The sequence below is a fragment of the Nannobrachium achirus genome (assembly GCF_963921795.1).
Source record: "Nannobrachium achirus genome assembly, chromosome: 12".
NCBI classification, from domain to species: Eukaryota; Metazoa; Chordata; class Actinopteri; order Myctophiformes; family Myctophidae; genus Nannobrachium; species Nannobrachium achirus.
In genome coordinates this window covers 38,384,536-38,408,431 of record NC_137832.1, presented here as the reverse complement: position 1 = coordinate 38,408,431, position 23,896 = coordinate 38,384,536, and the positions used below count along the sequence as shown (strand labels likewise).

General features: G+C 41.4%; 1 protein-coding gene across 1 annotated transcript in view; it reads right to left on the bottom strand.

Moving 5' to 3' along the window:
- Nucleotides 1-23,896, bottom strand: part of grid2 (glutamate receptor, ionotropic, delta 2) — a gene marked incomplete at both ends in the record, with an annotated part of 824,583 nt that overhangs the window by 43,766 nt on the left and 756,921 nt on the right. The window contains one exon of the mRNA XM_080739349.1: nucleotides 16,392-16,558. Coding sequence (XP_080595475.1) covers nucleotides 16,392-16,558 — 167 coding nt within the window. The remainder of the gene's footprint in view (nucleotides 1-16,391; nucleotides 16,559-23,896) is intronic.

Below are 23,896 nucleotides of genomic sequence, written 5' to 3'. Positions count from 1 at the left end.
TTCTGTGGTGCTGCAAAGTAACTAAGTACATTTACTCAAGTATATACAAGTACTTGTAACTACAGTACAATTTTGAGGTACTTTTACTTTACTTTCCATTTTTGTTACTTATACTCTACTATAAATACAGCATTTGACAGCTTCAGTTACTTGTTACTTTGCAGATTTTATTATTAATAAAAAAACATAGATGGACCACTTAATACTGCTATGAAGTTGATCTACAATGTGCACGCACACGCACGCACGCACGCACGCACGCACGCACGCACGCACGCACGCACGCACGCACACACACAAACAACTGTTACTGTGTTACTGTGGAGACGTTTGCTTGTATTTGTCTTTGAGACATGTTTTGTAGTGTTTTAGAAATTTTACTTAAAAATAATAAGGTTTTAGGATCCCGGGCAATGGGATTTACAGTATATATCCTAGAACCCGCAGGGACACTCAGCCGTATTAGTGGTTGTTGTTGGTTGTCAGGGAGATATCACAACCAATGCATTTTCAAATCAGATCCACAAACACAATAAAAGTCATGCTCCACTCCTCAGTCTGGAGTGGCCACATAGAAGAACGCCTTGGTTATAGACATAGTGGAGGACAGATGTGATCTGGGATTGTTAACCTACAGTATATGCACTCAATATACACCTCTAGAACACATACAGTACAGTAAGGTACAGTAAAGTACAAAACAATACAGTAAGGTACAGTAGAGTACAGTAAAGTACAGTAGAGTACAGTAAAGTACAATAAAGTACAGTAAGGTACAGTAGAGTACAGTAGAGTACAGTAAAGTACAGTAGAGTACAGTAAAGTACAGTATAGTAAGGTACAGTAAGGTACAGTACAGTAAGGTACAGTAGAGTACAGTAAAGTACAGTACAGTAAGGTACATTAGAGTACAGTAAAGTACAGTAAGGTACAGTACAGTAGAGTACGGTAAAGTACAGTAAGTTACAGTAGAGTACAGTAAAGTACAGTATGGTACAGTACAGTAGAGTACAGTAAAGTACAGTAAGTTACAGTACAGTACAGTACAGTACAGTACAGTACAGTACAGTACAGTACAGTACGGTGCAGTACAGTACAGTAAGGTACAGTACAATACTGTAAGGTACTGTACAGTACAGTATCCTATTTGTTGGGTTGGAAGCGAGCCCACACTGTTTCGAAGGAACAGTATTTCTAGTTTACAATACAAACCCCAAAATCAATCCTCCAGTTCTAGGCAACACAGAAGGGGGGGAACTTTTTTTCTATTTCCACACAACTCCTCTAAGGTATATTAATGACATAGTTCAATATTGAAAATGGGTGGTCTTCCCCTTTAATGTCGATTGGGAGCGTGTCGAAATTGCGACATAGCATCTGTTCGGCGGTCCATTCTTTCGACGCGGGTGAATGTTAACCTGGTGAAAAGCTAACCTGCCGACGTGGGTGAGTAGCTAACCTGCCGACGGGCGTGAATGTTGACCTCTATGCCTAAACCTAAACCTAACCCAATCCCTAACCTTAACCCCAGTAACCGTGTCGCGGGTGAGTAGCTAACCTGCCGAAAGAATGACACATCATTATCAATTTGTGTCTCAGAATGTACAAATGTAACCAAATGCACTCTTATGGGTCAATTTGGTTACACTCGTACGCTCTCTTACAGTAAATTAACACAGAGGATTTTTACTGCATGCCAATTTTATGGTTATACTTTAAGTGCTGTTGATATAAAAGCCCAGCCCGTCACAAGCAGGGTCTAATAATATGGTTCACCTTGTGTTTTTACTGGGGACCCGAAGCACTTCCATATCACTGACAAACAGCTTGTGAGTGCAGGAGCACTTTCATAAATACCAACACTCCACTCATGTGGCTGGGCTTCAATTCATTACCTGGGATAAGATGGGAAATAAAAGCATGAAAGAGTTGATGTTTTAGAGGGTACAATGAAGAACAGATACTGTGCCTGAGTAAATGGATGCATGGATAGATGGATCATAAAAGTAAGGAGGACGATGGAGGGAAGAGAAGGCACTAAAGACATTAGGAGAGAGAGAGAGAACTAAATTAATCTCTATAGCTGTCTCACACACTAAATCACACTCTTATTCTTACACAAACACACACATTATTGTGTATGTGAACAAGCAAAAACATACACACGATGCACGCACGGTCGCACGCCCTGGGTTTCCATTTCATTGTGTGTGTTTCAACATATGGCCATGCATGAAAAAAGTAATACATTTAAGAAGATGTACTGACTGCATGCAGGAGTGAGCAAATGATTCTTATACTGTCATATTTTCCATACAGGCCCTGAAGCATATACAGTACAAATCCATTAACAAAGCTATATATCAATATACATAACAACAGTGAACATTTTGAAAGCACCTCTGCAATAAGAACTGCTTACCAATTTTGTCCACAACTCCACGCCAACAAGGTACTGTTGTATTTTCTGGCTTTATAACTGAATTCAACTGAAATGTACAGTATTTCAGATCTTGTAGATAGGCTGTTTCCACTCAAGTGTGGAGGGAAAATAGGAAGGGGCCAAGTATAGAGGGGGGGACACCGGTTAATGAAGTGCTAATGAAAAGTTAGGATTTTGGACAGTGACCTTCCTGTTCAACCCTTGCCAAAACCATTCTAAAATGTTCCATTTAAATCCCTCTGTGTGGGTAGTTTTACACAAGACCGTTTAACCACCGTTTAACCGGGGTCCCCCCGAGGCTCTAGATTAGATTTAGATGAGATATTCTAGTATTTCCCACTACACTGAAAATGGCTGATTCACCAGCTCACAACGCATAGTGAGCTTGTAGATCTGCTATTTCCTCCTGCATATTCCCCCAGAATAGGGTTGCAAGGGTTCAAGTATTTAAGGAATTACTTGTTATTTTCAGAGTGAAGTTAGTCGCCGGTTCACACTGCCCACAGCAATCCAAGTTGAGATTCATGATGTGTGCTGTGGTGTATTTTATCAGCTGTGACAATAATTCATTGTGTCACATCTGCCATTTGGGCCCTCAAGCATATGGTACAACACACATTGCCACAGTCCCCACAGAAATATCACTTGCCATGTCTGTATTGGGATACTCAAATCCTACCCGTCAGCCATTTTGGTGCATGACAGGTGGCAACATCAAAAACATACAGTAACCATAATAATACTCTTGCCGCTGTCACCAAATAGAAATGGATGGTGTAATGTGACAAGAATTACACCATATCCATGTAACGTTCTTCACTGGATTCTGCCTGTTCGTGATTACAGATGGTTATAAATGTAACCAAATGGACCCACAATGGTACACTCTCAGAGTTAAATTAATTCTGAGGATTTTACTCTGTGGAGATGGGGACTGCAGAGACCAACAATGCAGGCAGAAGCAAGCCAGCTCCAACAGTAACCGTGTGCAGTGAAATGCTTTGTTCAGCTTAGCAAATGTGTATACTGTACATATCCTGGATTAAATCTCCCAATTTTCCTGCTGTCATTCAGCATCATCATCATTACTGGCTCTTCTAATGCAGATTATTCACACGCACACGCATGCACGCACGCACAAGAGAGTTTATTCTCTCACAATCTCATGCCTTCAGCTCTCCAAAACAACTTGTCAGGAGCTGTCAGTTTAAATTAGCAGAGTAGTCTCTCGCAGTGCTGTTTTCTGACTGTGTCTGCCTAATATGCAGTCTGCCTGCATCACATCACATCATATCACATCACACACATACTGTATGTGCATGCAACACAGATATGGAATATGGAATATCATGTGCACAAGATCAAAGACATGCATGCGCCAATACAGTTGCTTATACTGCATGCACACATACGCACACACACACACGCACACGCACACACACACACACACACACACACACACACACACACACACACACACACACACACACACGCTACACACATGCTACAAGCTAAAGCATAAAAGTACACACATTCACCCACACACAGATATGCGTTCAAACACACACAAAGAGGAGCTGTGCTTGAACTCGTTTACTGCCTATTTCTAGATTTTTCCCAGAGACCTTGAGATTATAAACATTCTGCAAGGGTGTACACACAGTCACACACAGAAGCATGCAGGCATGCATGCAACACATGCATCCACACAGACATGCACCCACACAGATATGAACACAGAGAAAGTATTCAGACTAAAGTACTCAGACTGTACATATATCCATTCTTATATTCATTGTTGATAGACGGCAAATAATATTTATTCATTTGATTTTCATTATCCAGTGGTAATAGATGTATAGTGTTAGATGTATATTCATTATTATACTCACTGTACATTTATACATTGATAAACTGTAAATATGTTCATATGTTCATTGTTCACCCATTCACTCATTCAGAGATCCAGTACAGATAGCTAGGGAAAGCATCTCAATATTGTCTCTTTATTCTCTTTATTTGTATTCTCACTCTTGACACTTCCTCTAACCTGTCATAACACCTGTTATGACACCTGCCTTTCCCACTGGTGATCAATGAAGTTGGTATTTTCTTTTATCTTATCAACAAAACTCACATGGATTCCCTCTCCAACTATACCTAGCGATCACAGGCAATTTGGACCTCTATTGACTGCTGCACGGTATATTTATTCATCATCTTCTCTCTATTTGTCTCCCCCTTATTTCATCTTCACCTCTTTTTGTCATCCTGAAGGTGTCCCGTCACACAGAACTCTGAGGGCGTAGCCATTGTTATTCTCCTGCTTTGTCAAAACTTGAGTCAATCAGATTGTCTTCCTCTGGAATACCAACACACAGAGAGTGAGAAGCTGCCTATAGTGCCTATAGGGCTGGGCATTTGACCAATAACGGATTTGGAACCCACCCACCAAAGAAGCAATTAAGCTTATTTTGATAATCAACAAATCAACAATATTTGAATTGTTTTATTTTTATTTTATTTTTTTAAATTGGCTAAATCAATTAGACTGATTAACCACTTAAAGGTGTATTCAGTGATAATGAAAGTGGCCGGGGGTCATCTTGTCCCTTACTGGCCTTACAGCGTGGAAATGTTATTTTTTTTACACCATTATAATGTTCTCGTTTTGATCATTAGACCCAATCACTGAATATCGGTAGGCCTACGTCTCCAGCTTCAGGATATGTATGATACTGATTTACTACGAGACTGTGGCATTTTATGAGTTCAGTAGTTTACAATCTAGGCATTTAGCAGACGTTCTTAATTCAGAGCGACTGTGGTTCTCAAAACCTTTATTTTGACCATCATAACTAAACATCATAACATAACTACGGCCATACTCTACCCTGATTGGTCGAGGACAAGCTGGCCACCTCTGAAAACCGAATCTAGCTATGCTCGTAACACGGGCCATGGTGGAAGTCCACACATGGTCAGCACACATTCTAGTGAGGAGAATGAATGGAAAATGTACCAATTATATTTTTATTTGAATGAAATACAATCACAGAATATACCTTTAACCCTATATTATACTTTGTTGTACAATGGTGGCATACAAAAAGCTGATCTAAAAGCTGACGTATATATTCACATCAAATAAGAAATACATATATATTCACATCAAATAAGAAATATCATTCATTAATCATAATCAATATTGATTAAATGTCATATCGCCCAGCCCTGCAGCCTACCATTGTATACTGAAGTGGGAGCTCTATTGACAATCATGTTTCAGCAACAAGTTCTTCAATTCTACAGCTTCAATTCTGTCATTGTCAACTAAAATGCCACAGGAATTTGGCATGCATGGAACCGTAGCTTCTAGCAAGCTGGACTTTTTTTTTACACCACCACCAATCAAGGAGAGGAGAGGTTTCATCTGTTATCTGTCCACGGGAAACAAGATCAAAAGAAATCGTGCCTATCCAAAAGCCTTCTGAAGAAAGGTGCTTTTGAAGACTTTTGAAAGCTGCATGGTCGGGTAGAGACTGAAAGACCACCATGAGAACCCAAATGTGAGCATGAGACTCTGAAAGTCATCACTTTCACTTGTGTAGGAGCTGGTTTATCAATTTTTCGACTAGCCAGTCACAAGTGTAATGAGTTTGCCACATTCAGTATATTGATTTTAATATATATTTTTCCATAATCTCGGAATGTGAATAGGCCTACTCCCTATACTAATTATTGGGACATCCGTGCATTGCTATCTAGAGGCGTCTGTACAGTTACTATTGAATGCATGCTATTGTATAGGCTACCGGATGTTTGTTCATAATTTGTCTATTATGCTAAGGTCCGGACACACCAGTTGACATCAGTTTGTTGATAATTGGTGACACCAACAGCAACTGTCTGTCTCAATGTGCTCATCTTGAGGCACCTTAATGTCACATTTAAATGAAACCAGGCAACATGAATCCGGACTGTTCATTCCTAAATGCAGAGTGGTTCTTTAGCATGAGGATGTGGTTGTGACATTAGAGAAGACTAGGTCGTATCCGCCATCTATTTCCCACAGTCCCACAGCAGGGACTTCTAATGTCATTAACATATATCCTCATGGCTGTGCTTCATTGACATGAATAATACAAAATGTCAGCGTGAAGAAGAAGAAGAAAGAAAAAAAAAAAAAACAATTATACTTGTGTGATAATTTGCTTTGTTTATAATTTCTTGGAGTAGTGTTTGTACCGTGGGGAACAGCGAGCTGATGAAAAGCACTACTGGCTTCCCAAGAGTGTGACAATGTCCTAGAAAAAAGGTGGAATTAGAAACATGTCAATTAATAGCTTGTTTGTTTTAATAACTGGCATGATTGTTAATATTCAGTGCTGCAATGCATCACTGGTTACGATGGAATAAATAAACATGCAACCTTACTAGAACCCATATTTTGGCATGTGCGTTTTCCCTGCTCTCTCTCTCTCTCTCTCTTACAATTATAAATGCAGCTACACAAACGAGCAAACGCATGCACGCACTCGCATGCACACACACGCGCGTACTTGTGCATAAAAAACACAAATGCACAGACAACTTTGCATAATATAAATCCAGCAAACAGCCTTGTGAAAGACTTGAGGGAGCCTCCTCATTACTAGTCATTACTTTTTCATTACACCATTTGTGTACATAATGCCTCATTTTAATAATAGGCTATGCATGCAGGGTGTCTCATAGACAGAGGGAAAGCCCTGTAACAGATCACATTTGATCCCTATTGCATTTAGTGTCTATCCTTGCTTAGGTGTAGCGAGACAATAGAGGCACTATACACGGTTGATCCACACAGCGTTTCACCTACAGTACCATTACTGTGGCCAAGCTGCCTATCTGGGACGAGAAGGCAAAGTATAATACATAATTCTTTACCATACCATACCATAGAATAAAAATGGCATGTTGAAAAACGCTTGCCAAAAGAACTTTGATTCGCCGCAAATTTTCAGTGGCAGTGCTGCTGATATAATAAGGGTCAAACCTTCTCCATTTTACGTAGAGGCGGAAACTATAATTACTATAATTTCTGCCTCTACGTAAAATGTAATCCATTTTGCTATAAAGAACTGCATTTTTAATATAGCCTAGACTAAAAGTTGATACTGTAGGACATGAGTTGAAATAATGTTGACATGGGGCCAAATTCACAGTGCAAATAATACACTTTCGTCTTCAAAGTGTTCTAAACGCCTGAAACCTCGCACACCATTCTCTCTCTCTCTCGCTCTCTCGCCCGCCCGCGCACCACATTATTTCCCCCTATAGATCCTTCTCTTGTTCAGGAGCTGTTTCATCACTGAACTGGGTAAGACTTTGAGTAGTTTTCAGATGTCTGTGGAGTGGCACTGCTTCATTAGTTTGAACCCATTATAGCACTATGTGATTTAGTCCAGTATCTGGCTTAAAGTCCTGTTCGCAATTTGGTGTTAGGGGAGTTTCTCACCTGAACTGAGTCAGTGGGTCCCTAGACATGAAAAATCACCGAGGTGCTCGTCCGCCATAGTGCCAGGAATGGCGCAATGGCCATATCAAATATGGCTGCCATCGGCTATCATGAAAATCCAACTTTTCTGTTTCTGGGTGTATATGCACATGTAATACCTCTATTTGGACTAATTGTGGTGTGGGGAATTCATTTCTGATATTGTTTTGACCATTTTGGGTGATTTGGACCTCAAAAGGTCATGGTCAAGGTCATTTTGCTATTCCGAAGACCGTGGGCCATAACTTGGCCATTGTTAGGAGTAAAAACAGGTGCAGTAGGTCTAAATCAACTAATGCTGACATGTATAATTCATTTCTGACATAGTTTTGACCATTAACACTTGGGGAGCCAAACGCGTTCAGGGACGAGTTATGGCCACTAGATGTCACCCTGCCACAGGAAGTTATATCGTCGAGGGACGAGTCAACAAATAGTTAACTTTTCGAGACCGCAGCTTCCCTTTGCATGCCCTGAATCCATTACGTCACCCAGCCAGGGCAGGAAGCCCCCTGTCTCTCCCCACACGGAAGGATTTTACATGGCTTTAGATTCTACTTTGAAACATAAGAACGGCTTTATCTGAGAATGAGGTAAAAACAGCCCCATGGAGGCAGAGAGCTGATTGTTTTCACGGCGACACTTTACCGCGAATTTACCGCGATTTTTTTACCGCGAGTTTCGCGAGCGTTTGTAAACAAATGGAGTACCTCCTCAATCTTCTCTGGACACGCACGTGCACACGCACGAAGCTTGCGGGGCTCATCAAAACATAACGTAAGTCAATGGTGGCACCAGCAACAGCTATAAATGTTATAAACCTTGGCCGCCCATGTGTTAAGGGTCATCTTGTCTTTGAAATATCAATGTCAATGCCATTTTACAAAAACGATTTTGTTCATTACTTGCACTTTTATAGTATTTTTTGTAAGTTTGTTACTATTTTATAGTAAGTTTGTTTTGTTTATAACAAAAGACATACTAGTGAGAAATACAACAAGTGAACATCCACATTTAACTTTAAAGGGGGGTTTAAAATGGGTGTTTAAATGAGCAAATAAGACTATTTACGAATAAAAGTGACAAATAAAAATCACACACAAAAGCACACACAAAATTAAATAACAATTTCCCTCAAAGTGCACCATATTGTGATTGTGTGCATCCAAGTTAGTACTGTATGATGTGTTTTTACAGGATGTATTTGCCATTGTTCCATGGCAAAATATGCACCGATATTGGGGCGGCATAGCTCAGGGGTAGAGAAACCGTTATTAGAGCACGAAGGGTTCCCGAAGGGTTCCCAGTTCGAATCCGGGCTCCCCCTGAGTTAATGTCGAAGGGTCCTTGGGCAAGACTCTGAACCCCACATTGCTCCCGGTGAGCTGGTTGGTGCCTTGCATGGTTTCCTCCGCCACCGGTGTATGAATGTGTGGGTGAATGTAATGCACAATTTCTGTAAAGCGCTTTGGATAAAAGCGCTATATATGGGTCAGTGACGTGACGCCCCAAAAAATGTGTTTTTAAAAAAACTTTAAATTGCAGGCATAAAAGTTATTTACTTTTGTTCTACTCACTCTCAACCTTATGGAAATACATTTTGTTTTTAGATATTTTATTGGAATCAGACTTTATTCAGCAGTTTGTTGTACTTGTGCCTAAAATCGTCATATGGTGTGACATGAAAATAATTGTTCATAAAATGAAAATGGAGTACATCTTTCTTAAGTTACTCACTTTATCAAAGTCCTTTATCATAACTAACCAGTGATCCACTATAGTTTTTTGAAAATTAATTATATCTGTATATTTTTTTCATAATCGACACTCTGTGTGAGGCCCATGTTCATGATCTTACAACATATTTTAAATGTATTCTGTCAAAACTTTCTCTAAAATTACACAAATATTTGTGACTCTTCCTGATAATATTCTCTATGTAATCCATAAACATTTTTTTGGTTTAATCATTAATAAAGGTATGATTTCTCACTATTTGGAATGTCACACCAAATGATTTAGTGTCACACCGTATGATCATATCTTCATGTGTCAAAGCAAACTGTGTTTTAACCTACCTATTAGTGAGTACTGAACTTTACTGATTGATTAAACAATTACCCAGGATAACATGGCCTTAATATTTCTGAACAGGATATTATTGTAGGGCTTTAACATGGGATAAGAAAGAATTGTAGTAGTAGATGGATGATGAGGATGTGCACAGGAATGCTACGCACACCTAAGTCTTCTGCCGGCCCACGGCAGAAGGATCCTAAAGGGACAATAAGGCGCATAGCCACACTTGGAGCCAAGGCATTGAAGGCAACATTTTATTAACACCAATTAGTGGAAACAGAACTCAGCATTCAGGTAAATTGCTTTTTTCCGAAGTCTCCTGAACTTGAACACAGCATTTTTTGGTTTGAACAAATGGATTTAGGAATCATGACATTACACCACATCTCCACTAGCTAAAGAGTGCTGGGTTGCGCAACTCCGAAAATAGCTGATCTACAAGCTCTCGCAGCACAACGTGTTGAGAGCTTGTAGATCAGCTATTTTCGCTAGTTTTGTCTCGGGTCCTACCTTAACACTGTCCACTGTCCAGTCCAGTGAGTGAAAGTACAAAAGTATTAGATCAGATTAGATTATACATTTAGACTGTATTGTACATCAGCCAGTCGTATTTGGTGAGGGTAGCAAACCGGCTGCCTTGTTGCGGTTCTGCTATGCCACAGACAACCTCCTGCTCTTCGTAGAAAATGCAGTCTCGCCCCTTTGGCTCCTCTCTCCTTGCTGGGTCATTGTTTAGTTTCTCCCTGTACTTTCTCGTTCTCTCAGCACTTGTCATTTTCCAGCTGACAAAAGAAAATGGAATGTATAATTTAAGACAAAGAGAAAATATTGTTTAGATTGAAACAATATGTTAAGGTTTCTGTGAAGGGGTTTCTGCTCTGTCTGATGAATTTGAAGTATCACTGAATGAAGCTAAATTACATTTTATGTAAAAATGTTTAAAACAAATGTTTAAATGTACAAAAGAAACATGGAACTTTGTTATTTGTTGTTATATCTGTAGTTAAATACAGTATAAATCATATGGTGTGACAGTCAAGTCATATGGTGTGACAAGCAGACATGTCACACCATATGATTAAGTGTCACACCATATTACTGTTTTCTCCATTTAGGTTTACCTTGAGGCTACTATGTACACATTAGCATGCTAACAGCATGCTAGCTATAACAAAGCAGCCTAGATCTACATGGAAATATGACCAAAACTTCAAATAACTTAAGCTTTTTTTAAAGAAAAGGTGTCACACCAAAAGACATCCAGAATGGTGAGTTTGTCAACGTTTCAACAAGATGGCATTTCATGAAAATGTTAAAATCATAACTCACCTCAGACACCTGTCTTGCAGTTGTGCTGGGAGTGCTGAATAGCCTTACAGAAGAAGGACCTCTCTAGCCAATAGGTGTCCAAATAATTGCCTGTTTAATTTTTCCAAACTAGTGTCACACCAAATGATTTTGGGTTGGGGGACAAAATGTTTTTGATCAGAAATGACTGAAAACATTATGCTTTGACTTTGAAAAGATATAGGCTCAAAATAGACATTTTTTTTTAGCCTAAATTCATTTTCAAATGATTTTTAGCAATTCTTTTTCTTAGTTTTATTCAAGTTCCCACTTTGAGAAACAAGGTCAGGACAGTCACACCATATGAGTTTTGCCATGTTTGGTTGAAGATTCTGAAGAAATGAGGAATGAAATGTTTTAATCTTGAGTAAGTTCACATAAAGCTTAAGGTCCTGCACAATATTCAGAAGGTTTTTGACAAATATATTTTTTATTTATACATGTTTGACACCGAGGACAGCAAAAACGTTACGTCACGTCACCCACCCATATATGCACCATTTACCATTTATCCATCAGCAAGGCAGCCATATCCTCGAGAGTCGAAGTGTTCCTTGCATCCATCCATGTTCCATTGGTTCTAGTCTTTCCTCGGGTTCCTTGGCTGTTGCAAGCAGGTAGCAAGACATGCACTAGAAAGGTGCCTTGTTGGTCTCAGCAGTTGTACTTCTCTGCTACCAATGCTGTGTCTTGTTCTGTCAAGGTCTTTGCCTCTCCAAAGTTTGTTAGATATTGTATTCGGTCAGAAGCCATAGCTGCATGCTTAGTCCCCACCTGGCCCATGCAGTCATCTCCAGTTTCCAAGGCATATGTCCCCTGATCACTGTCTTGGCTAGTGGTGCTCCAAGATGAGAGACTGCTTGATGCTGTAGAAGCATGTGCCGCTGCACACCTAGTGCCATACTGCTACCAGATCTACTTAATCCCCAGTGCTTGGAAGTATCACTACGACAACTCTCTGGGGTCCACTCATAATCCTGGCGACCCATTATGCCCTCCATTAGGTTAGGGTTATGGGTAGGTTTAGTTATAATAGGGCCAGTTGACTCCACATGTACCAGCAGCTTGGTGACAGCCTCCTCAATCTAGTTCAATCTTTGGGATCTCTTCACCTCCAGCCCCTTTTGCAGGGAGCCACTCATCATCAGAGATAACAGAGTCGACAGACCCATCCCTCATCAACTTTACAAATTCTGGGTGTCTGAGGAGAACAAACATCTCTCCAGCTGTGTGTTCGGAATATGGTGTCCATTCAAGCTTGTGGCGATGTAGGTAGAACGGCTGCCTCCTGCTTATTTGTCGAACCCCTAACTGCTCCCGATGAGCACCTTGCATGGTTTCATGGTGTGAATGTATGTTTGAATGTGTGTGTTAATGGGCGAATGTGAAATACATTGTACAGCGCTTTGGAGAAGAGTGCTATATACTGTAAATGCAGTCCATTTACCATTATCAGCTCTGTTGTCTCTGTTGATGATGTCGCTAGTGGAGAAGAGATCCCAGACATCTTGAATAGGATTGAGGAGGCTGACACCTTGATCATGTACAGCCTCCATTATAACTAAGCCTATCCCTAACCTTCACTAACCTAATGGTCAGAATAATGGGATGTCGGAACTATGAGCGGACCCCAGTCTCCTTCACATTACTGCTATACTACACCCCATATTTCCAAGCACTGGGGATGAAGGAGATCTGGCAGCAGTATGGCACTGGTGAGACTCACTTCCACTGCATCAAGCAGTCTCATCTTGGAGCACCACTAGCCAAGACAGTGATCAAGGTACATACTGTATGCCTTGGAGACAGGAGATGACTGCATGGGCCAGGTGAGGATTAAACATGTAGTTATGGCTTCTGACCAAGTACAATATATAACAAACTTTGGAGAGGCAAAGACCTTGACAGAACAAAGACACAGTATTGGTAGCAGAGAAGTACAACTGCTGAGACCAACAAGGCACCTTTCTAGCGCATTACTTGCCACCTGCTTGCAACAGCCAAGGAACCTGAGGAAAGACTAGAACCAATGGAACATGGAACAGGACATGACATAAAGGCTTGTCCTGTTGTCCGGGACAAGTGCCCATACTATGGAGTGGAGGGAGCAAGGGGGTCATTAGCCGTCCTTTTGTTATTATTTCAATGTATGACATTTTTATCCGGACAAGTGACTTTTGTCCCCAGACAAGTGAATGGGAAATATACTTGTCCAAAGGACAACTGCCTCAAAAAGTCAATGTCAAGCTCTGATGGATGGAAGGAGCACTTTGACTTTAGTACACTCCTGCCATGTCTGAAGCAAGACACTCGACACTGATGGAGTTCTGTGCATCATATTTTGCCATGGAACAATGACAAATCCATCCTGTGAAAACACCTCATACTATACTTGCATGCACACAATCACAATATGGTGCACTTTGAGGGAAATTGTTATTTAATTTTGTGAGTGATTTTGTTGTGTAATTGTATTTGTTACTTTTATTCGTAAATAGTCTTATTTGCTCATTTAAACACCCATTTAAAACCCCCCTTTAAAGTTAAATGTTGATGTTTACTTGTTGTATTTCTCACTAGTATGTCTTTTGTTATAAACAAAACAAACTTACTATAAAATAGTAACAAACTTACAAAAAATACTATAAAAGTGCAAGTAATGAACAAAATCGTTTTTGTAAAATGGCATTGACATTGATATTTCAAAGACAAGATGATCCTTAATGGTCAAAACAATGTCAGAAATGAATTATACATGTCAGCATTAGTTGATTTAGACCTACTGCACCTGTTTTTACTCCTAACAATGGCCAAGTTATGGCCCACGGTCTTCGAATAGCAAAACGACCTTGACCATGACCTTTTGAGGTCCAAATCACCCAAAATGGTCAAAACAATATCAGAAATGAATTCCCCACACCACAATTAGTCCAAATAGAGGTATTACATGTGCATATACACCCAGAAACAGAAAAGTTGGATTTTCATGATAGCCGATGGCAGCCATATTTGATATGGCCATTGCGCCATTCCTGGCACTATGGCGGACGAGCACCTCGGTGATTTTTCATGTCTAGGGACCCACTGACTCAGTTCAGGTGAGAAACTCCCCTAACACCAAATTGCGAACAGGACTTTAAGCCAGATACTGTATTAATTGATAATAGGCCAGTATTGCAGTTATACTGCGTCTTCTCCAGTGATAACAGAAATGACCATACCAACAGCGTTAAAAGACAAGAGAAGCTCTGCCTTGCATTATATTTGTTCAGGCATGTTGTCTCCTGTGGACCATCCAGAGGTTTTATACTATATCCCAAGGGTCTTCAACAGGGGGTCCGAGACCCCTAGGGGATCCTCAGAGTTACTACAGGGGGTCCTCCAAATCTTTGTGTGATAGAAAGAAAGAAAAAAAAACATTTTTTAGATAACTTTAGCCAAAGATAGCAGATCTAAGCTCACAACGCCTCGCGCTGTGAGCTTGTAGATCTGCTATTTTCGGCAAAGAGGTTTGGTGTAGAGGGGAGAAGTAATGACATTTCAAGTGGTTAAATATCTGAGAACACAAATTGACATGAATCCAAAATACACTGATGATCCTGCTGTCAAACAATGAAACTATATGGAATCTATGAACAGATTGTGGGGGTCCCTGCTTCATCTCTCTCTCAGCTAAGGGGTCCTTGGCCTGAAAACGTTGAAGACCCCTGCTATAACCTATAACACAAATTGTGCAATGGTGATTTGTTACTTCCTCCTGGACAAAGATTTACAAACTGCTTCTGACCTAGAAGTTTGATTTTGAAAACACTGTGCCATGAATGATGAAGGAGCTTTAGGAAGAGCATTATTCATGGCCTGTGCACAATTTATGATGAATTCTTTACACACTGAACTAGGCCTACATAACTGCCCAATTTCTATTGGCAGTGAAAAGGTATAACAGCATAAGTGTTGAAACGGCGCAACTCTGCCACAAGAAAGAGATTTTCACAGTTTGACACCTATGGGGTTGAGCTGAATAGAAGAGAGCGAGGGAGAGTATGTGTGTGTGTGTGTGTGTGTGTGTGTGTGTGTGTGTGTGTGTGTGTGTGCGTGCGTGCGTGCGTGCGTGCGTGCGTGCGTGCGTGCGTGCGTGCGTGCGTGCGTGCGTGTGTGTGAGATAGAGTCTAGAGAAGCAAAAAGCACAACAGAAACAAAAAATAGGTTGCCAAGGTCAACTAGGAGAGGAGTAGGCCAGGGAGAAAAGACGAGTCTTTCGTGAGTCTAATACACTGGGCTGATCTTTTATGCAGGGTAGGCTATTCCAGAGCCTGTGGGACCAGCCACAGCAAAAGCTCGAGGTCGGATCGGGGTGAAACTTTGCCCAAATATGGAGATGTCAAGTCATAGTACTGATGCCATACATCATAGACTGACCACATGACATGAGAGCCACATGGAAGCCAACGCTGTTAATAGACCTCATTGTTTCTTTGTTTGGGCAGTATTATCTTTTTCAAGAAGAGTTGGAAAGTGCAAATAACAACCTAGCCTGGTTCCAGCCCATAGACCCGCTCACTCTCTGAGCGGACTGTTTCTCTGGTCTGGTGTTGTAATATGAAAGTGCAGTTTATCCCGCCCGAAATGGCGGCTCCTCCAATGAGCGCTGTGGGTGGGTCTAACAAATATCCAATCCGCGCAGAAGTGGAAGCGATTACATTTCAGGAAGATCACACACCCCAGGCAGCACACGCACATAGTATACATACAGTCACACACGCTGATTCCACCAAGCTGTTGATTAAATGTTTCTGATTGCAGTTCTGTGTGGAAGCAGTCACTCACACAGACACACACACGCCGCGCGTGCTCGCGATCGCTCGCACACAGACACACACACACAATGTTTGTTGCCAATGTGTGTGTCCCGTCTTTTCTTTGAATTCTCAACCAACAACAACGTTTCGCCCAGCAGGGCTTTCTAAGGAGTTAATGTCCTACCTCTGGGAGAAGATGTCCCTGTAGGGGCTGCCGTGCTGCATGGCGATGCCGTAGCCGCGGTCCGGGGCGTTGCTGCTGACCGTGTAGAAGGAGCAGTCCTCATCGTTGATGGCGGCGTACTCCAGTACTGCCGCGTCCCAAACGAAACCAAAGCGCCCGTACTTCACCTGAAACAAGCACACACGCACACACAAGTTAAAAAAAGAGCAAAAAGTTGAATCACAAGGTAAAATCTGTTTAAATATTATTTGTAAATGTTGCATTAATTTGTGTCCTGTTTATTGCTGGTGGTTTCCAGCAGAGCTGTTGACTGATGATTACTGTTGACTGTTGATTAAATGTTATTCATCCATTTATAGCTTTGCACAATTTTAGGGCTAAATCTGTAGGAGCAGTGTCCAAAAATGTGTTTTGCAAGAATCAGCCTCGTGGTGGCGCTAGAAGAGGGCCATGTGAGAAATGAGGGGTGAGGGTTGGTTCTCAACCTGTGGGTCGGGTCCCCAGATGATTAACTTAATGTGCAACATTGCTTTCTCACTAAAAAGTAAACAAACCAACATACAGTGTAAGTGTAGACGGTATCCGCACATTTCTAAAGTGACAATTTAAGGACTTTTAAGACCCTTTTATAAAATAAAATAACATTCTCCATATTGTCGCACAGCAATGCTGCACACAACATTTTAATATTCATACTTGTTCTACAATCTACATAAATAATTCTCAACCTTTTTAATTGCAAGGACCCGCAGTTTGCTATTCATTAAGCCATGGACCCCCATTTGATATGACACTTTATCTCTTGGACCCCAATCTACACTATAAAATACTCAAGTGTTATTTTAACTCTGAGAGTATTCAAATAGAACCAAAAGGATCCATAGATTATTTAGCTGGGGAACCCCTGGAACCCCCTCAAGAACACCTGTCACAGTCCAGTTCCCAAACAAGAAATCTCACAGCATGTTCAACATGCATATTTGAAAGCTGATGGGCTGTAAGGATTGACATTAGCCGAGAGACGGCCGGTGAGCTTTATATGTACAGCACCGCCACTTTATGTGCATATGAGTCCATTGAGGGTTTCTTTATGAGCACGCAGTAAAAGTCTGAGTGTTAAGTTAACCCTAAAAGAGTAAACATGGACTACTTGCTCTCAGAGCTGCAGTAAATGAACCCATTGCATGCAGTGCTGTAGAGTGATTATGTTCTCATGCGGACACAGTGAACTTTATGGCACAGTGGCTTTATGGTTCAGTATTCCACTACGAGTGTACTGTAGATTTAGTTGTGCTATGGCAGTGGTGTGAAGTAACTAAGTGCATGTACTCTAGTACTGTACTGTACAATTTTGAGGTATCGTTTAAGTTCTTCAGTATTTACAATTTTCAATACTTTTACTTCTACCCCACTACATCTCAAAAATGTTGTACTTTTACTCCACAACAAAGTGACTTTGTAGATTTTTATTAGTATTACAAAACACACTAACCACTTCAGCCATATATATATATATATATATATATATATATATATATATATATATATATATATATATATATATTTCGTCCATTTGCGTTGCGATGCAATGTGAAATGGGGCGTTCTGCACAATGAGTAATTTTACTTTTGGTACTTTAAGTATATTTTGATGCTAATGATTCAAGTACATTTTAAATACGGAGTATATCTACATTGCAGTATCAATACTTTTACTTAAGTAAATGTGAGGACTTCTTCTATGGCTTGTTTATCATTCCTCTGCATTGTATATGTGTGTTTGTAAACTGTTTACCATGTAAGAAAGTGTATTATGCATATGCATTTCTATGCACCTGTTTTACATTTTGTTTTGTGATTTATTTTGTGCGTAGGTAGTGTAGAAAAACTATCTGTGTGTGTGTATACACTGTACAATATGTGTGTGAGTGTATTTGTATACAGTATACAGTGTTTTTGTGTCTGAAAGCGCAGTCCTCTGTGAGTGGGAGTTTCATCTGAAGGATGAAAATCAAAGCCTGTTTCATAGAAGCTCTGTGGCCGGCCGCTTGTTTGTGCTGACAATAAATCCATGATCCGAAACTCAAATGAAAAGTGCAGAATGATAGCTTGGTTGGGAATGTCACACCGTTACATTCTTCTCTGCCAAATCACCGATATAACCTAGGGGTTGAAAGATGCATACGCCCACAAATGCACGCGTGCTGTATGCATACACAGGCAAACGCACACACAAGACCACAAGAAAGAAAGAAAGAAAAATATGCACCACATATTGAAAATGAAAGCAGTCAAACCAAGGTAGGGGTCAAGGAAATGGAAAATAAACAATCCATTGCTGCAGGTGAATTCAAACTCCTGTCTTCGCCACTGTTAGACCCTAAATACTTGGTTGACTGGGGTTCCGCGGGGGTCCCCTCCTAAGTTTTCCCTCTACACCACCATCTCTCTGCCGTAAATAGCTGAGCTTGTAGATCCTGTATTTTCGCCACTTTTGCCAAATGTTAGGTAGGTTTAATGTGGTTAAGAACCCCTTTAATTCTGGACCGAGTTGGGCTCTGGAGTAAAGTTGATTAGGAGAAGTGAAGGTTTAGGATTTGAGAGAGAAGCTGGTTGTGGAGGAGGCATGAAGCATATATAGTAAAATAGAAATTTAGACAGTGATAACAGGATAACAGAGAGACCGCAAATCAATATGTAATAATGAGATAATGGCCAGCCATGCTCCAAAGTGCTGCTCCACAATGAAGACATTGTGAAATCTCTAGATGATACATGAATTTACAACTGTAGGGTTTATCTGCTTCACTTTCTCTTCTCATAAACTGCCCAACGGCCACCACCTCCTCCATGCCTTACACACTCCTGTCTCCTGGACCTCTATTTCATTAGAGCCGATGAGGGTCTTCTGAGGGAAAACTACTCAACTAGAACTGTGCCAACTTGCGCTTTGTGCACAAGTAGACCATACATGGCCTACTTGTGCGGCAGCAGAGCACGCCATGGGGTGCGCTCACCACTGGCATCACCACTGGCGATGCCAGTGACATCACCACTGGCATCACCAGGAATCCCTCATTGCTATTAATGATGACGTTGCCAGAAATGCCAGTAATAATAATAACCCTAGCCCATCTGCTGATCCAGTAAGATGCCTAACGGCAAAAAGCGACCTCGCCCATTACGCCATCTGTCATGGCCATCTATCTTGGCCATAATATGGCCAAGATCCATATATCCATATCCATATATTATATGGATTCTGTTAGTGTAGTTCCCCTATAACAGGTCATCATCCCATATATGGAGATCCCTGCTCTGAGTATCTGACATCACTGTGATGTCACCTGTTTATGGCCATATATGGAGATCCCTGTTATGAGTATCTGACATCACTGTGATGTCACCTGTGATGTTACAGTGATGTGTCATACAGTGTCAGTCAGGAGTTACCCGTACGGCCAGCTAAGAACAAGCTGTGACAGTTCTGATAGTATTTGAATTTAGAATTTAAGATAAAAGATAACACTCACCTGACTGATATCTCAAGTCAGAGATTAGTGCGCACGCACGCACGCACGCACACACGCACACACCCACACACGCACACGCACACGCACACGCACACACACACACACACACACACACACACACACACACACACACACACACACACACATTTCAATCATTTATGTATGTCCACATAAGAGATACAAGTACAAGGACACAAATATGCTCAAGGTGCTGTAAATAATGTACAGTCAGCAAATCCTGGACAAATATCCAATAACCACACACCATTCAAGGGTACATATAACAACGCCTTCGCCATATTTGGCGACTACCGATAGTAGAAGAGATTGCACAGAACTTTTCAAGCCGTTTAGCTACGCACGCACGCACACACACACACACACACACACACACACACACACACACACACACACACACACACACACACACACACACACACACACACACACACACACACACACACACACACACACACACACACACACACACACACACACACACACACACACACACACACACCCTGAATAACTTGTCCATGCTCATTATACACTACAACACAGTCTAATAATGGCGTGACTTCCCTGTCCAATCTTTAGCTATCAATAGTAATTTACAGTGTGCAGTCTGTGAACAAAACCACACAAATCGCAATGCAGTGTTCAGTGCCAAGGCCACAATAAACAGGCTGGCTGCTTGTGTGCCTGTCCTAGCGTGGTGACGCTCTATGCCTCATTTGGCCAAATTAGCCTGGAAACCAGGCGAATCCGCCAGTGCACAAAGAAATAGCCCTCGTCTGGCCTTGCCATGCTATATGGCCAATTGACAATCTCTCTCTCTCTCTCTCTCTCTCTCTCTCTCTCTCTCTCTCTCTATGTCGTCCTCAGACGAGCCCTACATCATCCGTAGATCTGGCCAGCTTGTTTGTTCCTTCCGTACCAGTGTCTTTCTTTAGCACATCCATTATAGGTAGGTGTGTTGGTTCCTGCAAAACAAGCTGGCAAGGAGGTCTCTGTGTCGACGGCAATGACCGGCTGGTCTCAATACATTTGGAGATACAAGGTTTCCACCTGACAGGGCTGACACTTCCATACATGTACTTGAGAGTGCATGTACATACACAGGTACACTACACAAGATAACAGCACCTACCGACCAACATAGCCTGTATACAGTATTATCATGCACACACACACACACACACACACACACACACACACACACACACACACACACACACCACACACACACACACACACACACACACCTCCTTCTTTATATAATTTCCATTCCCTGGCCATTGTAATCAGATGGTTTGTGACTCTAATTGTGCCAAGGTAATAATCAAAAGCTGTTTTCCTCACACACACACGCACACATGCGCACACACACACACACACACACACACACACACACACACACACACACACACACACACACACACACACACACACACACACACACACACACACACACACACACACACACACACACACACACACACACACACACACACACACACACACACACACACAGAGCCAGGCAGCCACCAATGAATTCTAATCATCGCTTTGGGCCTTGTTTTTCTTGACCACAATGTGACAGGGGAAACAAAACAGGATTCATAATCACTCAATTAAAACCACCCCTCTATCTCTTTTTCCTTTCTTTCTCCCTCTATTCAATCACTCCTCTGCCTCCACTCCTTTTTGGCATAGAAGACAAACCTGTCTAATGCAATTATTGCTTCGTTGTTCATGTTTATGTCTCCTCACTGTCTTATTTACAGTATTGGTTTTAAAGTGTCTTTGGTTGGGCAGAGTCATTTTACAAAGTTATTGTGACCGTCAGGTCACAGTTACTATGAAAACCTCCAACTCCAGTCCAACTCCAGTCCGTGAGTACAGAGGTCACGTTACAGGCTTTCATACAAAGCCAGCTGGGCTGCTCATTTCCAACAGATGGTGCCAGAGCGCCATTGGGGAGAGGCACGGTCCAGTCACTATAGCGGCAGGCCAAGATGGCGGCACCCACAGGCACAATACCAATCAGAGGTGTTTGTGGAGGGGGTAGGAGTGGTTGGCCTTGATGGCCGCCAGTTTCTTTCATACACACACATCCACATCCACGAGTCCTGTCCAGTGTAGTCCCAACGACAGAGTAGGCTAATTGTGTCAGCAGCCTTCATGTGACCCCTCCCAGGAGTTGCAAAGAAGAAACTGTCCATTATAGACTGATCTGTAGCATCTGCAGCATCCTAAATTACACACAAAGGACCAGAGCGTCCTCAGCAAGAACAGCCTGCTCCTGTCCTCACTGCAGAGGTAGACACTCCACTCATGTACGATAGCTATCGAAGATGCGTCAGACTGCCTTCCTGCCTGACCTCAATTTACCGTTTGATGCCCCTGGCTGTAAAAATAATTCAGCCTACCAGCTGAAATCAGGATGAAAAGCTCAGCTGAAAATGTATCATGTAAAAAATAAAAAATAAACAATCTCCTATATATTTTATATCAACATTTCGGCACTCCTGTTCATCGCCACACAATGCTTGTGGAGAACAATGATGGGACATTTTGTTAAGTCAAATTTTGATTTATTTTCTCTTCATGCTTTTGATCATTCCTTGATCATGTAAATTAATCTGAAGAGCCCCTTAACAGTCAACATTGAGTGCTGCATCTCAAGATAACCTGGAGCATTGTGTGGTCGCAATTACTGTACCTCACTGGTCCATATATTATATTATGTTATATTATATTATATTATATTATATTATATTATATTATATTATATTATATTATATTATATTTATTAACACATTGACCGCCATTTTAACATACCTCCGTACTCCCACCTGCCATTCGTCTCCATAGACTTCCATGTAATTGGGTGTGCACGGATCATGCACACCCATGCCTAGATAATGCACCACGTGTGTCCACATTGCTCACAGCTTTCAAACAAAAAAATCCGAATGGAAATCCGTTCAGGCATTCATGAGATAACAGCCACTATGTTTAACAAAGATGGCTGCCAAAATGGCTGCCATGCTTGAAAGATGGGGTTGCTATGGGGGTTAAACATGCAATTTCGCGATTGCTATCATGTTTACTCCATTTTTGGGGGTCAAAAATTTTTTGATTTTTTTTTTTTTTTTTTTTTTTAATTCTCGGGACTATCGGGCCTGGCGGGGAAAGACATTGGAATAATCTCGGGACTATCGGGCCTGGCAGGGAATGAGTTAAACTACTATAAAGTGCTATGAAAACATTCAGAATAAAATATGAGCCCAAATCCAGTTTCTAGAGTAGAGGGGCTGTTAAGCTGACTTCTCTGTGGTTAAAACAACCAAGCTTCAGAGACTAGTCATACTGTGCACAGTGAGCCACTGAAGTCTTCAAACAGCTGAAGCACTCAAGGGCCTACTTTCTTTCTGCATCTCACACTCTCTCTTCTTGTCTTGTCACTCTCTGTCTCTCTCTCTCATGCACGCACACACTAGCACGCACAGACGCAAGCACGCACGCACGCACGCACGCACGCACGCACGCACGCACGCACGCACACACACGCACATACACGTGCCCAGCACCTTTGAGAAAACGCAGGATGCAAACAGAATAATACATTCTTGATTACTTTACCGCTCCATTTTTCAATTGCAAGATTATAGACGTACAAAATTAAAGCGGTCCACATGAACAAATCGTTTCTTACTCGCCAGTTAATTCTTTACATGAGGCTATGTCTGGGAAGCACATGCTGTTTGCTGTGCGTCGCTCTTCCCTGTGGGACCATTCTGAAAGGGTTGTGAGCCTGTTAAGACAGCATAGCAGCTGCACATGGAGACCCTTGTTTTTTAGCACCAACATCACAATTGATCCAATATGCGATCCACGTGTTAATAAATAAATCCCTATCTCTCCAGCAGAGAGCATTAAGAAGAATAAGATGGGGATGATTTGCCTC